Genomic DNA, 12,516 nt, shown 5'->3' on the forward strand with positions numbered 1-12,516 from the left:
ACAGACCGTCGGAGGCTGGGGAAGGGCAGCCTCCGGAAGCCCGGGCCGAGGAGCCAGTGAGCGCCGTTCTTACATCCCCTCCAGCTCCATAGGGCCCACCTGCGGGGTCACTGGGGCGTTCCCAGCTACACCACCTGGATTTGCCTGGAACAATAGGGCATCGCCATGTGCACCTGCAGGCCGGTGCTCCAGGGCCAATACGTGCCTGGCCAGCTTCAATCTGCTTCCCAAGACTACCCGGCACATTAAGCCCACACAGAGGTCTCTTCTACACGGGACCCCTATGTGAACAACAAACATGAGAGACGGTGTATACAGAAGAGCTGGGGAGCTGTGAGAGCTCTCCGGGGCTGCTGGAATTCTCCCAGGTTGGATGGGCTGCTGAGGGCCATGGTTTAAGTCCTCCTCCACCTCCCTAGGGTGGCCCTGGGCTCCGTCCAGGTGCTCTGGCCTGGCTGCAAGGTCTCTGGGCACAAGCCCATTTTGGGTGGAACATAGGGAGCAAGCGGGATCAGCAGGGCAGCACCACATGCACCTGGCTGGTCTCCCCACCTGGAGCCACGCTGGCTTAGTGGGACAGCACCCCAAATACCTTGCAGCCGCTCGGCTCCTACCAGCCTGCCAAAAGCACCCAGCATACACAGCCGGCACAGAGGCCACTTCCATACAAAACCACTTTTCCAAGGCTGGAAGAGACAAGTATTTTGTCTAATTCATATAAACAAGCATAGAAAGCCAAACAAAAGGAAAAGGCATAAGAATGTCTCTCAAATGAAAGAACAAGAAAAGTTCCCAGATAAAAACCCTAAGGAAATCAAGATAGTTGGTCTAATAAAGAATTCAAAGAGCCCTAGCCAGTTTGGCACAATGAATACAGTGCCAGCCTGTGAACCAAAGGGTCCCGGATTCAATTTCAGTCAAGGGCACATACCTTGGTTGCAGGCTCCTCCCTGGCCCGAGCCCTGGTTGGGCACATGCAGGAGGCAACAAATCTATGTGTTTCTCTCATTGATGTTTCTCTCCGTCTTTCCCTCTCTCTTCCACTCTCCCTAAAAATCAATGGGAAAATATTTTTGGGTAAAGATTTAAAAAAAAGAATTCAAAGAAATGGTCATAAGTATGCTCACCAACTGGAGAGTAAAATAGAGGAATTTAGGGAGCATTTCAACAGAAAGTATAAGAAAAATCAAGCGCCAAACTGGTTTGGCTCAGTGGATAGAGCATCGGCCTGTGAACTGAAGGGTCCCAGGTTCGATTCTGGTCAAGGGCATGTACCTTGATTGCGGGCACATCCCTACTGGGGGGAGTGCAGGAGGCAGCTGATCGATGTTTCTAACTCTCTATCCCTCTCCCTTCTTCTCTGTAAAAATTCAATAAAATATATTTTTAAAAAAAGAAAAATCAAGCCAACTTGAAGTATATATCTAAAATGAAAAACACATTAGAAGGAATCAACAGCATATTAACTAACACGTAATTACAGATCAGCAACCTAAGACACAGACTAGTGGAAATCAGCCAATCAAAATAGCAGAAAGGAAAAATAAATTTTTTAAATGAGGGTAGTTTAGGGACCTCTGGGATAATATCAAGTGCTCAAACAGTTGCATTATATGGATCTCAAAAGAAGAAGAAGAAAGAAAAAGGAACTGAAACTTTATTTTAAAAAATAATAGCTAAAAATTTTCCTGACCTGAAAAAACTAAAAAGTTTTTGCACAGTGAAAGAAACCATCAACAAAATGAAAAGATGCCGAGACCGGTTTGGCTCAGCGGATGGAGCGTCGGCCTGCGGACTGAGGGGGCCCAGGTTCGATTCCGGTCAAGGGCATGTGCCTGGGTTGCAGGCACATCCCCAGTGCGGGGTGTGCGGGAGGCAGCTGATCGATGTTTCTCTCATCGATGTTTCTAACTCTCTATCTCTCTCCCTTCCTCTCTGTAAAAAATCAATAAAATATATTTTAAAAAATGAAAAGACAACCTATACTGATGGGAGAAGACATTTGCAAATAATATATCCACTAAAGGATTAATATCTAAAATATATAAAGAACTCATACAATTTAACACCCAAAAAGATCATTTAAAAAATGGACAGAGGACCTGGATAGACATTTCTCCCAAGAAGACATAAAAATGGCCAACAGATACATGAAAAGATGCTTAACATCACTAATTATCAGGGAAATGCAAATTAAAACCACAATGAGATATCAATTGACATCTGTCAGAATGGTTATCATCAGTAAATCAAATTACAAGTGCTGGCGTGGGTGTGGAGAAAAGGGAACCTTCATGCACTGTTGGTAGGATTGTAAATTAGTGCAGCCACTAAGGAAAACAGTATAGAGCATCTGCATAAAGTTAAAAATAGAGCTGCCATGCAATCCAGCAATTCCACTTCTGGGGATTTATCCGAAGAAAACAAAAACACAAATTTAAAAATATATATGCACCCATATGTTCATTGCAGCATTACTAGTAATAGCCAGCATATGGAAGCAACCTAAGTGTGTATGCATAGATAAATGGATAAAGAAGATGTGGTATGGTCATATTCAGCAATAAAAGGAATGCAATCTTGCCATTTGTGACAACATGAATAGACCTAGAGGATAGTATGCTAAGTGAAAAAATCAGAGAAAGACAAATACCGTATTATATCACTTCTAGGTGGAATCTAAAATAACAAATAAATAAACAAGACAAACAAACAAACCCATAGATATAGAGAACAAGCTGATGGTTGCCAAAGTGGGGGAGCCCAGGTTTCATGATGAGAATGTGTCCGTGCAGGTTCATTGATTGTAACAAATGCACCACTCTGGTGGGGGATCGGGATGAGGGAGGCTTTGTGTGAGGAGGGGCAGAGGGTATACGGTAAATCTCTGTACTTGCAACTTAATTTTGCTGTGAACCTAAAACTGCAATAAGATATAAAGTCTATTTTTTGAAATGTTTTAAGCTCAGGAAGGATTTAAAAAAGACTGACACCTCCTGCCTAGCCAGGAGCAGGGTCCCAGAATGAAGACAGGAAGGGAGAAGGCAAGAGGGCTGTTGCATCGTTCACTGGCCGATATATCTCTCCTGTGATTTTGTTCAGGACACAGATGAAAGAGCCTGTGATAAATGATGAGCTCCCTGGCCGTATCATCACTGGGAAAGTGCTCATCAGGCCAAGCATAAAGGAGGTGAAGAAAAACTCTGTCATATTTAACTACACCCCAAAGGAACAGCCCATTGACATCATCGTCTTTGCCACTGGATACACCTTTGCTTTCCCCTTCCTTGATGAAACTGTAGTGAAAGTCGAACATGGCCAGGCATCGCTGTACAAATACATCTTCCCCGCACATCTGGAAAAGCCAACCCTGGCTGTCATTGGTCTCATCAAACCCTTAGGCTCCATGATACCCACAGGAGAAACGCAAGCTCGATGGGCTGTTCACGTCCTGAAAGGTAAGTACATGAGAAACAGCAGGGTAGATGTGTTCAGTTTGCCGTGTTATTTTGGATACTGGAAATTTCTAGACCCTCCCTCGCTCCTATCCAAAGCAACAGAATCTTTTTTTTAATATATTTTTTATTGATTTCAGAGAGGAAGGGAGAGGGAGAGAGAGATAGAAATATCAATGATGAGAGAGAATCATTGATTGGTTGCCTCCTGCACACCCCCTACTGGGGACTGAGCCCACAACCTGGGCATGTGCCCTTGGCCAAAATCGAACCCGGGACCTTTCAGTCCCCAGGTCGACACTCTATCCACTGAACCAAACCAGCTAGGGCCAAAGCAATAGAATCCTTAAAAGCAGAATGTATTCTGTTGTTTACTGAATTACACTACTATACTGAACCTGTGCCATTAACAGCACAAAAGATAAGCCAGAGCTCAAAAAAAGTCAGTTATGTTGAACTGAATGGACTGATTCAATTAAAATTTAAGAGTTTAACCAATTCAATGACAAAGTTCAGGCAAACCAGATGTGAGGTTCTGTCATATCAAGTAAGTAGCAAGATGGACCAGATGCTGATCTTTTTGGCCAGGAACATACCAACCACCAGGCCACTTAGGCTGCTAGCACATTTGCCAGATGAGCCGACGAGTAGCTGGGTACTAGGGATAAATGCTGAGCAGTGGGAAAGCATCTTTACCCACTAAGCAAGCACCTAAACCTAAAGTTAAAGTGCATTTTTGTGTGTTTTACAGGTGTGAATAAGTTGCCACCTCGAAGTATCATGATAGAAGAAGTTAATGCCAGGAAAGAGAACAGGCCCAGTGGGTAAGTTAACGACTTTTGTGTCCTTTTTGAATTATAACTGAAACTGGCAAAAGCCATAACAAAGAGAGGTGAGGGTTCCGCTAAAGAAAAAAGAAACGCCTGAGACTTAGAGGAAAAAACTAGGATAGTCTGTTTAAGAAGAGAGGAAGGAAAGTGAAATTGAGACATTTTAATGTCCCAAAATCATCACTTCAAACCATGGTCATCTTTGCACCACATGGATTTTGGATTCTAAATCAAACATCGTTAACACTCCTCTATCAGATACATTATTCCATACCTTCTCCATAATCAGAAAGCAAACAGGTTTGTCCACGCTGACACTAAAAGGGTCTGTCTGTATATGTATTCATTCAACAAATCTGTATTCAGTTGTCTTATTTTTATTCAGACCCAATCTAGAGCAAGTCTGCAAATTACGGTCTGGTGGCCAAATCTACGGACCACTTGTTTTATTCTTTACATTTTTAAATGGCTGGGGGGGAGGGAGGAAAATTGAAATATTTTGTGATAGATATGTGAAAATTATATGAAATTCAGTGGCCATAACGTTTTATTAGAACATAGCCTCACTCATTAATTTACTTACTACCTATGGCTGCTTTCAAGTTATAACAGCAGAGTTGAGGAATTGAAATAGAGACCATAATACAGCCCATGAAGCCTCAAATACTGACCCGCCAGCCTTTTGCAGAATAAGTTTGTTGACACAGAGGTTGGAGGAGACATTTCCACTTTTCTACTCTTTGTCTATCATTCAAGGACCAAAGAGAATAGAAGGGAGGTGGCAGTAAAGAAGGTGGTTTTGGGCTCCCTCTCTCACTCCTAATCCAACCCAAACATGTCTGTTTTTATCTATTTTACTGTTTAGGTCTTTGATGTGAAATTTCACTTAAAAAAAAAAAAAGAGGTTTCTAAGGACAAAAAAAAAGTTTTAAAATCAATGCATTTAAGAAGCATATTACTTCTCTCATTCATATATACTTCAAAATTCAAGTATTGACCTATTTTCATGGCACATCCTGAACCTGGAATATGATTTGATCTCCGTTATGGAATTCTAATATAACATAGGCCATTAATTAGAGCTGCAAAGTGTAAAAGCTTCTTATCACGTAGTTCAGTCAATGATTTTAGGGACTAATACCAGCATTACAGGGACATTCCACCCTACTGATATTTGTGGCTTTTTTTTTAAAATATATTTTATTGATTTTTTACAGAGAGGAAGGGAGAGAGATAGTTAGAAACATCGATGAGAGAGAGACATCGATCAGCTGCCTCCTGCACATCTCCCACTGGGGATGTGCCCGCAACCCAGGCACATGCCCTCGACCGGAATCGAACCCGGGACCCCTCAGTCCGCAGGCTGACGCTCCATCCACTGAGCCAAACCGGTTTCGGCTGTGACTTTTTATATTTCACATACCTAGCAATAATTGAGTTTTAGAAAGATTTAGGAATAGTAAAATTATGTAAAATACTTTTTTTCTAGAAATTCCTAATCATTTGGCAAAAGAACTAAACTAATAATAGAGGCATTGTGAGTATTTGAAGCAACATAGGTATACAGTACCTTTTCAAGGAACCCATCTTGTCTTTAAATAATACAGTGAGACTATTAGATAGACAGCTATGGGCATGGAGGGAAGAACCCAGGAACCATTCCAAATTGTGCAGCCTCGTTAACTTTTGGCACTTTCACTTGTTCTAAGATTATGATTATTTTATCATTCTGTCTTCCCCTTGCTCCCCAATCTTCCTTTAATAAAGGTTTGGCTTGTGTTACTGCAAAGCCTTACAGTCAGATTATATCACATACATAGACGGACTTCTGACGGATATCAATGCCAAACCCAACCTATTCTCTATGCTCCTGACGGATCCACGTCTGGCTTTGGCCATCTTCTTTGGCCCGTGCACACCATACCAGTTCCGCTTGACTGGCCCAGGAAAATGGAAAGGAGCCAGAAATGCCATCTTGAACCAGTGGGACCGAACACTCAAGGCCACCCGATCTCGCACTGTACAAGAATCCCCATTTCCCTTTGCAATCTTACTCACCCTCTTTCTGGTTTTGCTTGTGGCTGTTTTTCTGATTTTCCTATAAATAAAAGATGACCTAAATGGCTTGTCTGATGCACAGAGTAGATTCCCCTGCCTGCCTCTGAATCTCTGAGAAACAGTAGTGATGGTAGCCGAGTTTCTTGCTGTAAAATGCTCTGTCTTCATAAGCAAGGCTGAACAACACAATCCAACAAATTAGAAAACTTGTTCAAGTAAATGTCCGTTGATTTGTCCAAGGTATCAGAGCTAATAAGTGGCTAAGTCAGGAGAGAGGTCTCCAGAACATACATCCAGGCCTCTTGACGCCACCATTGAGGCCTGTGGTTTCTAATGCTGAAATGACTTCAGAAGTCTTAATATATTCTTAATAAGTATATATTATTTATTTTTATTAATTCCAGAGAGAGGAAAGGAATTGAGCCCGGGACCCTTCAGTCCACAGGCCAACACGCTATCCATTGAGTCAAACCAGCTAGGGCAATACAAATAGTTTTTAAAAGAGTGGTATCATAAAAGTCATAGTACAAGGATATTTCTCTCTGGGCCTCTCTCTCTTTTTATGCCCAAGGGTGTGTATGGATGTGTCTTGGATTTGGTGGGTCTTTCCCTTTAGAGACATCACTATGTTTCTGAGACCCCACAGAATCTTTTTTCCCTGCTTATCCCCTCTCTTCTTCTCTAATAATGACGATGCTAGACCTATTCTATGGCCGTAGTGTAGAACAGATTCAATAGAAAGAAAGGGTTCTCATTCCTCATTTTGAAAGCATTCTATAAGCCATACTGGGAAACAGTATTTGGTTTTGTTCCTTTTCAAAAAAAAAAAAATTCATTTCGTTAGATCCCAGAAATCTAGCAAAAAAAGAAGCATATTAAACACATATTTTTGCACATAAGAAACACTGATTTTTGCACAGACCCTTTAAGTCAGGGCTCCTGAGACATTTCATCTCCCAGAGTAATTTGACATTTTCAGAAATCCTTTTTAGTGTATACAAATAGTACCCTTTGCTGAGCCAGTTTTATGTGAAATATCTATCTTTTTACATTTCAATGCTCTGGATCTTTCAACGTGTCCCACTGGGAGGTAGTGGGGGATATTTAGAGAACTGAGCCTGGTATCAAAGGTCTAATACTTAATAGCTTGTGAGCTTGAGTAAATCATTGACTTTTCCTAAACTTCTGTTTTCCTTGCTATAACAGAGGAGTTATAATACATCCTATGTGATAAGGGTATTGTAAGGATTAAATGGTGTGATCTACATACAATGCTTAACCTAAGTCCTGGTAAGTGTTTACTGATAGCTATCATTACAAAGTTAACCTCAGCGCAGTGGTTCTCAACCTTCTGGCCCTTTAAATACAGTTCCTCATGTTGTGACCCAACCATAAAACTATTTTCGTTGCTACTTCATAACTGTAATGTTGCTACTGCTATGAATCGTAATGTAAATATCTGATATGCAGGATGGTCTTAGGCGACCCCTGTGAAAGGGTCATTCGACCGCCAAAGGGGTCGCGACCCACAGGTTGAGAACTGCTGCCTCAGTGGGATGCACGTTTTAGGGCTTGTTTTATTTTTTTCTGAGCCATAGACCTAGCTCCTCATTGGACATTTCCAACAGTAGATGTCATAGGCTTCTCAAATGCAATATGTACAAAATTAACCTCATTATCATCCCCAACAGTCCCCCTACTCACTCCCTGATACCATCCCTCTTATTCTCCATAGGGGGAAAAATGTGTATCTCAATAATTAACTATACAGAATTTAAAAATAAATGGTATTCTGATCACTTTTAAGTCACCAAAAAATTTTCATTTTCATAACTAAAATGTCCCATCTTGTGCAAGCATCAAAACGTGCAACTACATATAATGGGAACACTTCTCCCTCCCCCAAATGGCACCTGCTTGGGTGGCATCACTTAAGTCAGACAAAGACAAAGAGTGTATGATCTCACTTCTATGTGCAAGCTAAAAAACAAAAATGAATAAACAAATGAGAAACAGACCCATAGATATAAAGAACAAGCTGATGGTTACCAAAGGGGAGGGAAAGGGGGTACTGAAACAAAAATAATACTAAAACAAAGTAAATATGGACAATTTATGGAAATGTATGGGAGAGTCAGCATTTGCATTATTTTTTGAGATAAATCAGAAGAATTCAAAGAAGCTGGACCATGTGGAGGCTTTGCTTCCATGTGCTACTTCTCAGCTCTCACAGAAATGCTTTGCTCACTGCTCAGGGCTGCACAGGCTTGAGTAATATTAATACATTACTAGTTCTGCAGCAAGTTTGAGAGATAACACGGGAAATGCAGAAACGTTAGCAAATGGCTCCCCCTGCTGACCCAGTTTTTAGGAAGCTTTTTAAAAAAAATAACCCTTAGTGACTTCTTATATGTACAACATTGACTGGTCTAGCTCAGAGTGTGTGTTAATTAATCCTATGTTAATAGGAAGAAACCCCCCACCCCCCATCCCATGGCTATCTCCATTTTATGAAATGAGTTGTGTGCTTCTGTTTCTCAGTGGGGGACACAAGGGTTCCAAATGGGTGGATTGGACTAGATCAGTGACTTGTAGCTCCCTTGCTACCTACTTCAGGGGACCAAAGATTCTTAAATGAGAGGAGAAAAAACTAAAGCATGCCTTCCCTGCAATCCAACTCACACGCCTGCTTTCTTATCATTTTTTTCTTTCTTGTTTTTTTTTTTCTTTTTTCAAGAGAGAGACAGACAGAGAGGGAGAGAATGAGAAAAAAAATTGATTTGTTGTTCCATTTACTTATGCATTCACTGGTTGATTCTTGAACCCTGACCTGGGATCAAACCCAAAACCTTGGCATATTGGGACAATGTTCTAATCAACTGAGCTACCCAGCCAGACTCAGCTCTTTTATCTGTTTTACATATTGGAGTACCCACTTAATTTTATTAGAGAAAATGACACCCTACTAAATATTTGGAAGCCACTCATTCCTACTCTTAATAGAAAAGGATTCTATGTATTAATGTTCAACTCCATCATCTCACTAACTCTCGTCCCTGGTTCTGCGTATAATGGAGGTGCCCAAAGGGTATAGCTGGATATTCAAGTCTGAACTCCTGAAAGGCTATGGGGTTCTCTCAAAGAGAGCACTGGGTGAGGCAGAACACTGAATTTCTGCAACAAATTCAGCGGGAATACATTCTTTTTTATAATGTTCTATGTATTCACTGACAGCAGAAGTCACTAAAAGCAACTCTAGCCTGGCCAGTGTGCCTCAGTGGTTGAGCCTCGACCCAGATACCAAGAAGTCTCTGGTTCAATTCCCACTCAGGGCACATGCCCAGCTTGGGTGCTAGATCCTCAGTAGGGGGCATGCAGGAGGCAGCCTATCAATGACTCTCTCTCCTCACTGATGTTTCTATCTCTCTCTCTCCCTCTCCCTTCCTCTCTGAGATCAATAAAAATATATTGAAATAAAAATAAATAAATAAACCTTTTTTAAAGCAATTCTCGGAGGGACCAAATAGCCCAATACAAGTAAGCAGGAGCCTGATGTTCTAAAAGGATTACATACCCTTTAGAAATCTTCCCTGAATGCTTTTGGCAAGAGTGCAGCTCTCTGAAAATATGTGATCAATTAAGGGAGTGTCTGCACTGTGACCATCAATTCTGCCAATGTGTATAGAAGCATTCGGACAACTATGAGAACTCAGACTTCTATACCCTAGAGCTTGCCTGCAATTACTTGAGCCTGAAAATTTCTCTGAGCTCATGTTATCATTCGCCTAACTGGTAAAAAGAAGAAAAAATTCCAGTGAAGTGTCTTCATTTCATTTTAGCAGCACACATTGTAGTGAACCCCTCAAGGTATTCTGACTGCAATACGTAATCCTGGGTCATTAAATTAATTGACCTGTTAAGATAAAATGTTGGAGGATACCCCCTGAAAATGAGTCTATAGATAGGTGTGCTCTCTACACTCTTAGAGCTTACCTTCCAGCGGAAAGATGGGAATTAAACAAATCGTCACAAAATAAATATATAATTACAGATTGTGAGAAATGCTTTAAACTAAAGGGACAGACCTGGGAGAGAGAGAATGACAGAATAACCTGATTTAAACTGTGAAGGGATGTGTTAAGGAAGCTCTCTCAGGAAGTAACATTTAAACTGAGACGTAAAGGATTAGTAAAATAAATAAATAAATAAATAAAAAGTGAAGGATTAAGGGTATTCAGGCAAAGAACCTTAGGTAGGAAGGCCCTGAGGCAAAAGAGAGCACAGTGCATTGCTGGGCATAGGGCTGCTGGCAATTGATGAGCAAGGAGATTGGTGGGGGAGAACTTGGAAGGATCAAAGCCAAACAAACTGAATAAATCAAGACCTTATAGGCCATGGGAAATATGTGTGCATTTCCCTAAGGAAAATGTGGTAAACAAAAAGTACTGGGAAGGAATTTTTTAACAGCCTTATTGAGATATAATTGACCTACCACCCAATTTACCCATTGTAAGCCTGCAGTTTGATGAGTTTCAATAAATTTACTCACACATTGGAATTGATCCTACGTACAGGTTGTTACAATAAAATGTAGACACACTTTGAATAATTATTCATTCCAATGGATTGAATCTGAAAACATCAATTGAGCTTTCAAAAAACGTGTGTGTCTATATTTTTTGGGACACCCTGTATTATAATTGGGCGTAGAATCTTTATTAATTTTTTAAGTGAATGGGCCATTTATATTTCTTCCTTTGTGATTTCACAATTCCTATTGTTTGGCTTTTTATTGTTAATGATTATGAAGGTTCTGTTTGTTTTACAAATATTAACCCTTTGTGTGTTACATATGTTGGCACATACTTTCTTCCAGTCTGTCTGTCTCTTATCTTTTATTTTGTTTATGGTAATTTTCATCATAAAAACACTTTTAATTTACCTAAGTTCTCTGTATATCTGGGGTGGGGAGGGTGCAGGGGAGTGACTTCTAGGTTTGGTGTCTTGCTTGTGTCTTCCGCTCTCAAAAAAGACTAAGATAGTGTTTGTATTATTTTAGCACATTAAGCATTTATTATGCTTAATCCTCTAAACAATTTGAAATTCAGTTCATAGCCTGCTGTGAGATAAGAATAAGCTTTTTTCTTTTTCTCAATAATAACCAATTTTCTCGGTAGTATGTATCAAATACTCCATCACCCCTTTGATTTGAAATGCCACCTTTAATACTGAATTTTCTTAAGTACATAGGCAAGTGTTATTGGAGTCTCTAAAGTTTATCCAAGGCATTCATTTTACAGGAAGAGATTACAGTAATTCCTGATAATAAAATCATGGTACCAGAATATCCATGTACTAATCTCCTTAGCAAGAGGTCAGGCACCCACCTCAAAGAGATATGATGTCAAGCCATTACGGACAACCTGCTTTGAAAGGAAGGTGTAGGCTACATCACATTAGATTTTACTTCCAACTGAATTAAATATCTATTGACCCAAGTCTTCATGAGGCTGCTAAAGTACAGCTTCTACTTTAACTTTGGCAGCTCTGGGGACCATATAAAACTACACAGCTATGTTCAGAATAGAGTCCTGACCACAGAGGCAAAGACCAAGGAAAGATCAATAAAAGCTGCAAATAATTTCATGCGTAGAAAAGCGATGTTGTCACAAGGTGATGATGAGTAAGATGATGGTCAGTAATGGAGGAGCAGTACCGAATTCTCTCCTGCTCGTCCTGTAAACTAGGTACCTATAAAACCTGACTGGAATGTGTCCAGGGGGAAACTTACTGGCAAGCATTTTAGATTTAACAACTAGTGAATGAAAGGCCTGTCATATGTGGGCAATAGAGCATTGGCCTTTACAAAAAGGAACAAACCAGACTCTAAGTCCTGCCAGATGGGAACATTCTAATGGGGTTAAAATACAAGCAAGTGCTACGAATTAGAAACCATCATGCCACAAGCCTTGACTATCCTAGAGGCAGGAGATTTCCACCGGACACTGTTGATTTGAGGCTATGCTATGTGAGACTGTTCTCAGCCAGAAAAAGGCTTAGGGTTGATTTCCTTATTTGATTTTCTTCTATTGTTAAATTCCTAAGAAAATAAGAGCGAGGGTTTTGAATTGAGTCCGTTCTTTCAATGTTCTTATTAAAGCCAAAGAAATTTA

The 12,516-nt window shown here is 40.5% G+C and overlaps 1 protein-coding gene across 1 annotated transcript in view; it reads left to right on the forward strand.

The window, feature by feature from the left end:
* Positions 1-6,689, forward strand: part of FMO1 (flavin containing monooxygenase 1) — a 20,895-nt gene extending 14,206 nt beyond the window's left edge. The window contains exons 6-8 of the mRNA XM_006766996.2: positions 3,103-3,458; positions 4,207-4,279; positions 6,053-6,689. Coding sequence (XP_006767059.1) covers positions 3,103-3,458; positions 4,207-4,279; positions 6,053-6,389 — 766 coding nt within the window. The 3' untranslated portion in view covers positions 6,390-6,689. The remainder of the gene's footprint in view (positions 1-3,102; positions 3,459-4,206; positions 4,280-6,052) is intronic.
* Positions 6,690-12,516: the final 5,827 nt, after the last annotated feature.

The sequence above is a fragment of the Myotis davidii genome, unplaced genomic scaffold (assembly GCF_000327345.1).
Source record: "Myotis davidii unplaced genomic scaffold, ASM32734v1 scaffold580, whole genome shotgun sequence".
Classification (NCBI taxonomy): Eukaryota; Metazoa; Chordata; class Mammalia; order Chiroptera; family Vespertilionidae; genus Myotis; species Myotis davidii.